Source organism: Sturnus vulgaris, chromosome 2, assembly GCF_052056855.1.
Source record: "Sturnus vulgaris isolate bStuVul1 chromosome 2, bStuVul1.hap1, whole genome shotgun sequence".
In the NCBI taxonomy this organism is placed as follows: Eukaryota; Metazoa; Chordata; class Aves; order Passeriformes; family Sturnidae; genus Sturnus; species Sturnus vulgaris.
In genome coordinates, this window is record NC_142244.1 from 50,324,536 (window position 1) to 50,336,886 (window position 12,351).

Consider the following 12,351-nt stretch of genomic DNA (forward strand, 5'->3'; position numbering starts at 1 on the left):
TGCCTAATGGTGATGTGAGAGGTGGAGAGGAGAGCTGTACCTAGTAGAAGTAAACATCCCCAAGATCTCCTCCAGGATCCATCTGACATGTAGGACTGTAGTACTGCATAGGATAAAGGAAGCAGCCTCACTCTTGATCATTTACCTGGATATCTGTCAGTCACTGCCCCATTTCTTTCAGAGCCCACATTTCAATGGCTATGGTGCATGACAGTCAGTCCTACGGTTAGAGATGTAACTCATTTCATCAATTTATATGCCTGGAAAATAAGATGGGTGTGTGAGAAAAACATTCAGAGGAATTAAGATACACATTTTATTAAAAAAATTTAATTTGGAAAATGAGACAGTCGACCGTTTTCTTTTAGCCTGTCTAAAACAGTCAAATTGGAAATACAGAACTGTGATCATGCATCTGATTTTTCAGTTACTTAGTTCAAGGATTAGGACCAAACTTCTAAAAAAATATCTAGGTTAACACAGTTTCTTACTTCCATAGTAACTTTTACCTCTCTCAGTTAATGACTGCTAACACAAATATTAAGTATTTAGATCCATTAATTATGACCAAATGCAGAACCTCTTATAATCCATACTGCATTTTGTCCCCCCAAACTGAGTCTAGACAATGATAATAAAAGGCAGCATGTCAGAAGAGAGTGCAGCATAGGTAAATTAACTTGAAGAAGAAAGGTAGTATGGAAGGTTACTTTGGCTTTCACTTGCAACTCTACGTTCAAGAACTCGTGTTAGCTCTTCTTTCAGCGTTTTTGTCTGTACTGCCTGGTATTTCCTTCTGCAGTTAGTAGATGCAGGAGATCTACAGAAGTTCAACTTAAGTTTGCACATCTGAATTTAATCCCCCAAGTTTAGTCAGTGTCATCTGTCATCTCTGCACTGGAACACATTTAAATCTTATATCTGTAGAAAGGATATAATTTTGTTATTTGAAACAGAATGGGGAATTCAATGAAATGAAACAACCAACCATTCTTTTTTTTAAAAAGGAAAATTTATTTATGGCTACATACACCACATATAAAATTAACATTTAACTGAAATATGTAATTGTTTCAATAATTTATGACTAAACACAATGTTGACTACAAAACTGTACAGTTTATATTTAGTAACCAATTCTTACAGCATAGTGCAATTGTAACATTTTATAAAGAAAATAATTTGTGCCTTTTTTAAATAAAGTGCATTAAATGACTATCTTGTATACAACAAGAAGCTCTGTAGTTGCAATTCAAAGCTTTAAGCTTTAAGGAAACTGAGGCAAAGATGTTGCACTTCCTTTTAAAATCACTTCATACACTGGCAAGCTATGGTTCAAACTTCAACCACAGTTAAATTAAAACATGAAAAGCACAACATGCAGGATTTCAATCCACCTGGCTCCTAGTGAGACGTACAGCATGAGAACTATCCCCCACGCAGATGCTTTTGCTGAAGCTTTTAGAATTCAGCATGGAACTACACTGCAGTCAGTAGTATCAGGTAGTCTACCTGAAATGTACAATGTTTCCTAGGAAAAGTTCTCTCTGAGGATCTGATGACATGAACATGATAACTACAGGTTATTTTTAATTGCATTTGGCAACAAAAAACGTGGGGGTCTAGTTAGTAAGTCTAGCAAATTACAAGTGGTTCTACTAGCCCAGGTATTCCAAATTTCAGAGTCTGAAGTTAAAAGACAGAGTTTACAGCTTTATTTCTTATAGCACTTATCCTATGAAATTCCATTTGTAAACACATTTACAATCAACTTTTGTAGATTTTGGCTGTGATAGTAAAGCTCAGACCAAACAAAGGTCTCTTTAGCCCCAAAGAGAAAAAGGTTATAGACATCAAAATGGACAGAGGTGTAATGTGTCTCTCTCTAGAAACAATGATAAAACCAAGAATTCCCATTTCCTTTGGTAGGCTCTGGCTGAGGCCCAACAGGAAAGTTCATATTCTTCTCCTTCTCCATATACATATATGGGACTGCTAACAAAAAATATATTTCAGCACATGCAAGTAACCCTAGAGACTGCCTGACTATTTTGCTGTATGTGTAATCCAGGCAATTTACCTGCTCTTCAGCTGCAATACTCATTCCACACTTTTGGCACAAATCACATACACTGTTCCTGCATTCTGGAAAAGTGCATTTTCTTCCTAGAGGGACCAGCCTGAGTTCAGCAGCAGATTACTGTACCTTCAGCTGCTCAGCTCTGTGTGCTGGAGCGTGCTAACTCCCAGCAACCACTTATCCTCCTCCTCCAGGACTAAGGAAAGTCTCTGCTTACACTGACAGGGCGATACAAAAGAAAAGATTTGGCTGGAATGTGATTAAAGAAGGCTCCTTATTTTCTATCACGTGCTGAGAGCAGAGCTCCCTTCCAAAGCCATCGTGCTGTGACCTGCCACCAACACAGCAGAAAAGCCTCACCTCTGTGCTTTTTCTCGTGAGCCCTCTGGGGCAGAGGCACCACAAGGTGGACTGATGAGTGTTCATCATATATTGAGGGACTACGCTGTCAGAGGGCAATCAAAGAGTAGCAACAAAAACTCATGGATGGGACACCCTTTTGTCCTTTTCTGGATGTATTTCAATTTTCAAAGGGCCAGGTCATGCTGCTTTGATTTGCATACTATAAAATATGTCTCCCCTGAAAGCAGAGGAAGCCAAAGTCCTCATTATTTTGATGGGTTTAATCTTAGCGAACACTGAAGTAAGAGGAAAATTCTATGGTGACTATAAGTAACCAATGCATTAGAGCTCTATACTTTGGCCCTAAATCTTAGAGGTCCTAGGCCTTTTTCCCAGAAAACCCCTGAATCATATATGTATTCTGCATGCCCTTTAAAAATGAATGCATAATTTTTTTTAGGTATTCTAATATTCCCCAGGTTAGCATCAGCCAGTGCAAAATGTCCGCCTGTGTCCCATGACTGTGTGGAATCATGATTTGTGCAGTCCTGTTACCAAAGCACCTATGAAAGACAGAAAAAGAGCAAAAGAGAAAAGGGGACAGTGTGTGGAGAAAGTTATAACTGCTTTATAGGCCCATGCTTGTGACAAGTACCCTTCCTGCATTCTGTACCATCTGTGGTCATGGAAAACATTCCTGTAATCTCAAAGCTGGCAACGGGATTTGTCCAAATTAAAGACATGAGGATTTGTTTCCCTTCTGAAACCTCTCACCTGTCTTTGTTTGTTGAAATATCAATTACTGCTGAATCTTTCAGTGTTTGCAAGACTCATAGAAGTTGGGCAGTATTTTTCTCTGATCATAAGAAATTGCCCAGCAAAGAGTTCACTCTTTAACCACATCCACAATGAAGGTATAGAGCATGATATATTGCATGTCATATATATAAAAACTAAATTATATAATCGTAATAATTATGTATGTATATATATATTATATTTAAGTATATAATTATGCTATTTAAAAGTGATAGCTCATCATAATTAATCAAGTTAATGGCATACTAAAATACTCTAAGAAACTGTTTCTCTATGCAGCATGTAATATAACTAGTATGTTAAACCTGGACATAGGTATTTCCTTTTAAGAACGAGTTTATACTTAAAAGTAAAAAGAATCTATTTTGTTGGCATCTATTTTTTAAAAGTGAAAGGCCCCTCCATTTTCTAAGGTGAATCATTTCAGGATGCAGTCTTCAGCATGTGCAGTTGGTATTGGCTTGGTTTTTCCGTGAGAAACAAGGACTAGGCCTGTGCTCGGGCATCGTGGTACATCATATGGAGGAAAAAGAATATTATCAGTGTAAAGAAAACAGTAGCAGTACACTTGCTTTCCCTCCCCACAGGGGAATCAGATATTTCCTGTGTAAGGGAAATGCTCACTAAAGTTGTTCAACGAGAAAGGGCTGCTGATATGTTTGAAAGGGTTTTAACAAACTATTAAAAACTTTGTAAATCAGCTTTTACCTAGGAATCTACCACTTTACTTATGAGAGGCAGGTACTTAGAATCATAGAATCATTGAGGTTGAAAAAAAATCTTTAGAATCACTGAATCCAACTGCAAACCAGTGTTTGCCTTGAAACACAAAGGACTGTACCAGACAACTTACTGCTGAGGGCTGGAGTGGTGGGGAGGTGAAGGAGAAAAAGAAAAATACCCCAACCTGTAATCCTATGGCCACCAGTTAAGATACTAATACTCTACACTTGTAATTCTAGAAAGCCCCTAAATGTGCAATGAATATCCATAAGAAAGCCCCTAAATGTGCAATGAATATCCATAAGAACTCTATGCTTTTTAGAAAGTTCTGTGCTACTTAGAGATATCAAATAACTAAATCAGTTCATTAGTTCTGGGACATAACACACTTCCCCCTACCTGGGAGGGGGAGACACAGAGTACTATCTTTACCAATTAAATATCTGGCATGTCCGGAAGTATGCATAAATTGTGCTGGCATATGTAAAGTACAAAACAAAGGTTGGGGGAGATGAGGACAATTTCCTTAAAAGCCAATTGAAGGAGTTTCTGACAGCAACTGTAACTGACTTATTGTTCTAAAATTAGTTATACTCTCTCAGTTTTTTGCAAAGGATCTCCACTGAAAAAATCTCCCCCTATCCTTTCCATGGGGCACTGAATTAGTCTGCATCATAGCAGTGACACACTAATTAACTGCAATATGGTTTCATCTAACCTACATTCAGATTTGGATTTTTCCCTTCTCTTCTATAAGAAGTTTGTATAACAGTGAAATGTGCAACTCTTTCTTCTTGTGGGGCTTACAAGATCACAACAGTTTTGTGAATAAACGGCAATATGGACTTTTTTAGTGCAAAGACATACTGTTTTCAAAGAAACACTTACTACAAAGTTACACGCTTAGCTGCTCCCCAAAAGGAACAGAAATACATAATTACTTACTGCAAAATAATCTTCTGGTGGTCCTACTTTGAATTTTCAATATTTTTCCACAAAAACCCTCTTCTGATTTCAAGAGGAGCCACACAAGACTGTGCTAACAAGACAAGTAATAATCTGAATAAAACGCAGGGCAACATTTTGCAGGAAGGCGGACCTCACTTCTGATCATATCTCCTCCTGTCTGCTCTCTGAACATCACTCCAGAGGGGCAGCCCCAAGGATATGGGACTGTTGTACCACAGCCCAGAACAGGGGCAGCCCCAGGGGCCCTTCTGGGGGCTCTGTGTACCTCAAAGAAAGTTCCAAATGCACAGTTCTAAACACCCTTCTTACAGGGGGTGCATTTATTCAAGTATCCTTCCGACCAAGCTCAAGCCCCAAGTGATTGAATCTGGCTGATTCACCAAGCTATAAAGACTTCTATCTCTCATCTTTCATCATCCACTTAATATGAAAGTAGATATCCTTGCAGTTCATTCAGATTTCAGATCCACTAAAAGCAACTGCATATTCTTGATCTGAAGAAGACAGCAGCACCCTGTTTTAAGGGGTAATTTCCTCTTGTACCAAAAAAGTATTTCCAGACAGGAGACCTTTCAAGTTTATTGGGAGTACCATCATTGTTCTACTGACAGATGAGGGAGATACACATGCCTAATTTATCTTTCCTGACCTATTGTTTATTCATGAGATATAAATTATACCACTTCCTTATAGTTCCTTCCTTTTAGTTCTCTATAAGCAAAGATTGAGAGATCTTATTTTTCCTTCATGGAACATCTCTGGACTACCACTAAGCCAATCTAGAACCATTCAGTATCTCAGATAAAGTGACAGGATAGCTGGTGGGTTTTTAAATAGCAACTGTTCTGTCCAATTCTTATTTTTATTTATTTATTGTAAATAGAAAAACCAGACCCCATATACTTTTTCTTCATAAAAGTCAGGGCCAACATTTTGAAAGCATTGTTCTGAATGTAACAGAATCACTTTTTTTTTCATTTTTCTTTTTTCAAGTAATGAGTGTGTGGTTACGCTCCAGGGGCTTGATTTGTAGCAATGCTATTTTATCCCAACTTCCAGTCACACAGCAGGTTGCTTATCACCTTGGATAAATGAAGTAACATGTATTTTATTTTTAAAAGCTAAAAAATCCCTAAAAAAGTGAAGCAAGAGAATAATAGCTCTTTGGGGACAGCATGAGTGCTGGTCTATGCCAAAGTTCACTTCTGTCCATGGAGGACTTTTAGAGACTCCAAGATGCCTCAAGGCTGGTCCCTGAACACTAAAGGATGGATGCAACTGCTTATGTCACTGAGTGTCCACGGCAGGAAGATATAGACGCAGTATCAGTCCTTTGAGCTTGCTTCCAAAGAGCCTGGGTATTGGTTTCTTCACTGGTATCATAATCAAGCTGTCTTCAGAACAGGCTAGAACTATTTATCATACTCACTCTATGAGCACAAAAAATTCGGGTTTTCTTGGGATTAAGTTAGAACTGGAAATCTTGAACACTACTAATTCATCCACAGAATGCTGTACAACTAAATGCCCAACAATGAAAACAATAAAACTCCCCAATGCAGTACATAATTCTTTCAGCAAATAGCACAAATTCAGGATCCAAGAATTAAGGTAAAATGTTATTGCTGTGTAATTCTATTCAGGAATTCAATGATTATAAAACAAATCAACCAGAAATAATGCCTCACATTGGTCTGATAGGATGTGCTTAAAAAAGGAAGACCTACACTTACTGAAAGTCGTTATTCAAGTTACTTTTTTTTGTCTAAAGTATATATTGCTTCCTCTCTATTGCTCTGAGTTTACTCAGCAGTTTATAGTATCCACATCATGGAGGATTTTATTGCTCTTGTGCCAAAAACATATTTTTCCTTATTGCTGAAATACTACTATTGGGGGAAATGGTTAAAAAAAAATTAAAATCCTCTCCTAAGCTTTGAGGATGAACGTATGAAAAAGACTGACCACAATCAATTTTCCCCATCAGGATACAACCTGTTACTAACTTTGGGTCAAGTGTACTAATAAATAAACATGAACTTCAATTCTTTAAACTAAATTGCATATTAGGAAAAAAAAACCAAACCTTTTTGTCATTACAATGGAGATACAAAAGCTGCTCCAATGTACACAGAATGGTGAATCTAACCCCACTAGTCTTATGCACTGTAGTTGTTTGATGGGACAACAAAATATCAGAAACTGCAAATTGATGGGTTTCTGTCAGTTTCAGGAGACCTTGGATGGATACTGGCACTTCACCATATAGAACAGAGGCCTCCACTGTCACTCTGAGGGGACAGCATGATGGGTAATTCTGCAGGGTCTGAAAGGTGGCTGGCTGTCAAGCAATTCTTCTGTGTGAGTGAGGTAGACAGCTCTGCATGCACAGCTCTGCCCCTACTTCCCAGAGCTCATTCAGAGGTGTGTTATGTAGCATCCATCCCAGTGCTGCAGTCTAGGGTAAAGTTTGCCCTGACAGCTGCAGGCAAACTTATGCCATTGACTTTCAGTAAGATTTTCTGGCCTATGCTGCACAGCCTCAGTTTTGGAACGTATTTCTGGAAGAGGCAAAATCTTCACTGGAGGTCCCAGCAGTATCTTTGGAGCAGAATCATGTTTCTCATCTGTTTGTGGTGGAAGGTAACCATGCACAACTCCTCAAACAAGGGCAAATCACATCCCTATGAGCTAGCTTTGTGGGATTGCTATAATTAATCCTTCTTTCCTCTGTTTGACTTGCTCTGCTCCTCAGGAGAGAAGCTTCCAATTACAAATCTCTCTGCTCTGGCACAAGGAAGAGGTCGGCTCCCACAGCACACTGGAGAGCCTCTGCGGAATTGAGCAGCCTGTGGAGTGAGGAAGATGACAAGGACACGAGGTCAAACAGCATGAGAAGAGGGGATGACATTATCTCCCTCTGTGCTATTTTTCTCTGGCTTCCCTACCACATAGGTGCTGCCTAGAGAAAAACACTAATGCCTGTGAGGTTATCCAAGAGGATGACAACACGTCTGCATAAGGAAAACAACAGTTGCCCTCAGGACTGAATTCTGGTCACAGTTGTAGTTGCTCATCTTCATCATACCTTTAGCAATTTGATACAGAAGAACAAATAAGGGAAAAAGCAGGGAGAACAAAGTTTGCATGACTCTAACTTATTTTTTCTTTTAAAAGTGCCATCATACATTATTCAGCCTCTCTACATTATTCATCTCATTACTTTTGCTGCCATTATTTCCCAATAGTTCGCATACTTGAAAAACTGCACACTTATGTAGCATGGATATTTAGGAAGTGAGTGTTTCTCATACAAAAAGTTGCAAGAAAATTCAATGACTAGAGTTTCAGTATCATTCATAAATAGATAAAGAACACCAATACCCTACACTGAGCAGAGGTCATAGTCTAACTTGCTGAGCATCTGTAAATCACAGGGAAGCCAGGGGAGCTTCAACTTCACAGCTCTACTGGGTCATGCCATGCAATTATTATTAAACTAATCAGATTACGAAGTAAGAACCAAATATCTGAAGGTTGAACCAAATAAATAATGGAATTTAAACCCAGCATTGCAACTAAAATTATTATTGCTCATAAAAATCTCTACAGAGCCTTGTTTACAGACAACTCACATTTGAGATTCAGCTTTGTGTATAGCATATGATTCTTAACGTCACAGAAACTTTGCCACAAAAAGCTACAGTCATCCAAACGTCCACGTGAAAAGGACAGATTCCATTTGGAAAATCCAGACCAGCAGCGCAGTTGTCTCTACTATCTCTACTACACAGGTATATTTTTTCATTGAACTGCAAATATTGCTATTTTTACACTTGAGTTTTAGATTTATTATTTTTTTTTTAAATGGAAGGTACTGAAGCAACAATACAATATGCTGACTTTGACATTCAAGGGCGTATAACCTCCTGCTGATGCCAGGCATGAACACATTGAGCTCCCATCAGCACTAATGGAAGCAGTACTCTAAACTCCCACGTGCTGACATGAAAGTACACCATAAGTTTCATGAAGACAAGTGCCAGGAAGATTTTCTCTCTGACAGTCAAGTAGTCTTCAAATCAGAAAACAATGCTTTATTTCTAGTGCATTTTAATGTGGCTTCAGTGGAAGGTTAGAAGCAATTTGAAATTTAACCATTCTTGAGAGGAAGCTCTGCTTTCTAGACCAGAACTACAATGAAGTCCTGTATATGAAGAACTGACATGTGTTTAGTGCAAAGAATGAAACTGCCAGAAAAGGAGAAAACACTGTTTTGTCTTGCAATTCTGATTGCATATAATTATGAACCAGATATGCTTTGAGAATTTATAAATGTCGGTATTTAAAATTTCTTAGGAGAATAGTGAAAACAAATAAATGGCAATAGTATTGACTTGGTAACAAATGTAGGGGGAACCATTTTACGTAGTGCTAAATATGTGCTGCAAGCAATCTGTCGGTTGTTTCATGAAACATTTCTTATACTCTTCTGAAAAGATAAACTTGTCTGAGAAACTTAGTCTTCAATCTATTACAAATGCATCGCCAAGAGAGGCCATATTGTTTCATCAATTTCAAAGATACCCTCGTCAGTTTTAAAATCAACATCATAGCTCCAATGTCTCACATGCAAGTGAAAACATATGTCTGACTTTTAAAAAGGAAAGCAACACATATCTCTTGCTTTAACATCCAGCCAGAAAACATGAGAGAACAGGTAACCCTTGAAAACAGATTAATAAATGCTGAGATGTAAAATAAAAAGCTGAACAAGAACTTTCTCAGAGCAAATTTGTTGCACTGAGATTATCACAATAAATTCCATATAAATCAGTACAATTGGCCATTATTTTGAAGAGTATTCTGAGGATATACAGATGGGGTTTGGGGTATTTTTTCCATTTAAAAAAAATTAAAGAGGAAAAAAATATCCTAACAACAGATTGTAACATGCAGTATGACTAAACTCAATCACATAAACAATTTTAAAGAAGTATGCTGTTTCAATCTAATTTTAATTAGAAAACTTAACGTAAAATCATGGCAAACATGGCAAAGTTTGGGTAATGTGACAAAAAGACCCTGAGCAACATTATAAATCTGTTAAGAACACTGATTATTTTGATTTTGGAAATCTTCCTTAAACCACCCGATTGATTTCGGTCGCTGGGGTTTTCTCTTTACAAAAAGGTCAGTCCATCCTGCGGTTTTTATGTGAACCCATCACACATCATTTAAAGAATGCATCTAAACCAAAGACAGAATGTCTGGAAAGTAACATGTTAAGGAGCATCCTCGTGGCTGCCAATCAGACATCACTGGGTGATCTTGCCCTCTGAGACAGGTTAGAAGGAATACAGCCACAACAGACGAGCCAAAGTGCTTTCTGTATCTCCTGGTTTCTAAAAGCATATATGACAGGGTTGATGATGGAATTGTAGGTAGCTGGCAGGAGGGTGGCATAGGTGTATATAGAAGGGTAGGTGTAATCTGCTATTAAGGAATAGAGCGTAAAAGGCATCCAGCAAGCAGCAAAAGTCCCCAAAATAATGGCCAAAGTAGACACTCCTTTTCGGGTGGTCACATAGTGGGAAGTGGCCAGGAAATGGTGTTGCAAGGCAATCTGATGGGCATGGCGCATCACGATTTTACAGATCTGGATGTAGAGCTGCAGCATGAGGGCAAACATAAGCAAGAAAGAGACCGAAAGGACAGCTGCATTATTTTTAGTGAGTGGTCTGATAACACTGCAGGTGGATTCATCTCTGAGGCAGTTCCAGCCCATTACAGGCAGCAGTCCAATACAGATAGATGCTCCCCAGAGCAATATAAGCATGACATAGGTAAAAGTGACAGTCCTCTCTGAATTGTAAGTCAGAGCATAATACAGGGAGAGGTAACGATCAACAGTGATAGCCAGCAAGCTGCCAACAGATGCTGAGAAAGAGGCAACAATCAGTCCAATCGTAACCAGTTTCGTAGCTTCTGACTGCAGAAGGTAGGCAAAAACAAAATTGATGATCAATCCAATGCCTGCTAAGAGATCTGCCAGGGCCAGGCTGCCTATCAGTAGGAACATGGGGGCGCGAAGACTGGGATTATGGAAAATGATCAGAACCACAATGGCATTTTCGCAGGAGATAAGGGTCCCTGAAGTACACAAGACAATGTCCCAGGGGTTTACCAAAAGCTCTGGCTCAGGGTCTACGGCAGGAACCAGGGAGGAGCCTGCAGCTGAGGCATTCTCTGTAGAGCTGGCTTCTACATGATCCTGAGGCAGCCAGCTCAAATTAACCTTCAGATCTTCATTCATTTTAACCCCTGTCTTCTTCAACAGAAAGACATTATTTTTAATGTTCAGCCACAGCACCGGATACATCACCCCCCCGGAGCATGCAACGCCCTAGACAGCAACACCAGCCTGATGTGCGGGCGGGCACTTGTTACATAAATGGGACAATAGAAAATAAAAACAAAAACGGGGGCGGGGGAAGGATATTTAAAACTGCCCGAGATTATCCTCCAAGGGACCGATGCGCGGAGGCTGACTGGTCCTTAGGGTAACCTGCACAGGGAAGGAGGCAGGGGCACGGGAGGCAGCCCATCGAGCGGCCAGAGCCCCCTCTAAGCGCCGCAGTTTGGGGTGGGGGCCGCTAAACCCCGCGATCCTGCAGCCGCGGTTCCAACGCGGGGTTGTATCGGTCACGGAGGGAGCGGACAGCATGGGCAAGGACGAGGGGAGGCGGAATATTTTTCACCGACCCCCAGTGAGGGAACCCCGCCCGGGCTGTGGGGAGAGCAGGGCGATGTCCTCTGAGAACTTGCAAACTCGACGCGGACACCACACACACACACACACAAACAGACAGACAGACATCCCCCACGCACCCCCAGCGGCGGATCACCTGGGCTGTCCCCCGGCGGCTCGGAGGAAGGCTGGATGGATGAAGGAAGGAGGAGGAGGAGGCACGGAGGGGTCGCCGCGGTCCCTTCCAGGCGCCAGCGGGGCCGGCGCCGCGCGCGCGGGGCGGGGGGGGGGGGGGGGGCGGCCGAGGGCGCAGCGCAGGTGCGCGCCCCCCGCGCGCGCGCGCGCAGGGCGTGTGCGTGTGTGCCTGGGCGCGAGCGAGGGACTGAGGGGCGGGGGCGCGCCTCGTGCCCGCGCGCCTGCGCAGGTGCGCGCGTGGGAGGCGGTGAGGGGGAAAAGGGGCGGACGCCCCCGCCCCGCTCCGCTCCTCCGCCCCCGAGGAGCCGCCGCGCCCGGGGCTGTCCCCTGGCCACCCGCTGCTCCGCAGGCACCAGCCGGCTTTTCCCGTGCTGCCGGAGCCTCCGGGAATTATTTGAATGGAAATTATCCTCGTGCTGTGGGGGTGGTCAAGTGCCGGCGGCACGGGCTGGCCCAGAGAGGTTGTGGTGTC

At 41.3% G+C, this 12,351-nt stretch overlaps 1 protein-coding gene across 4 annotated transcripts; it reads right to left on the bottom strand.

The window, feature by feature from the left end:
• Nucleotides 1-990: 990 nt before the first annotated feature.
• On the bottom strand, nucleotides 991-11,946 carry GPR12 (G protein-coupled receptor 12). Of its 4 annotated transcripts, none has more exons than XM_088159515.1 (2): nucleotides 11,842-11,946; nucleotides 991-11,261 (listed from the first exon to the last, which is right to left on the bottom strand). In XM_088159515.1, the coding sequence occupies exon 2, from the start codon at nucleotides 11,247-11,249 to the stop codon at nucleotides 10,245-10,247; it is 1,005 nt and encodes a 334-aa protein (XP_088015641.1). In that variant the 5' UTR covers nucleotides 11,250-11,261; nucleotides 11,842-11,946; the 3' UTR covers nucleotides 991-10,244. The 4 variants fall into 4 exon arrangements, with proteins under 4 accessions (XP_088015641.1, XP_088015644.1, XP_088015643.1 ...); XM_088159518.1 differs by having other exon boundaries at nucleotides 991-11,264; nucleotides 11,842-11,945; XM_088159517.1 differs by having other exon boundaries at nucleotides 991-11,264; nucleotides 11,825-11,945.
• Nucleotides 11,947-12,351: the final 405 nt, after the last annotated feature.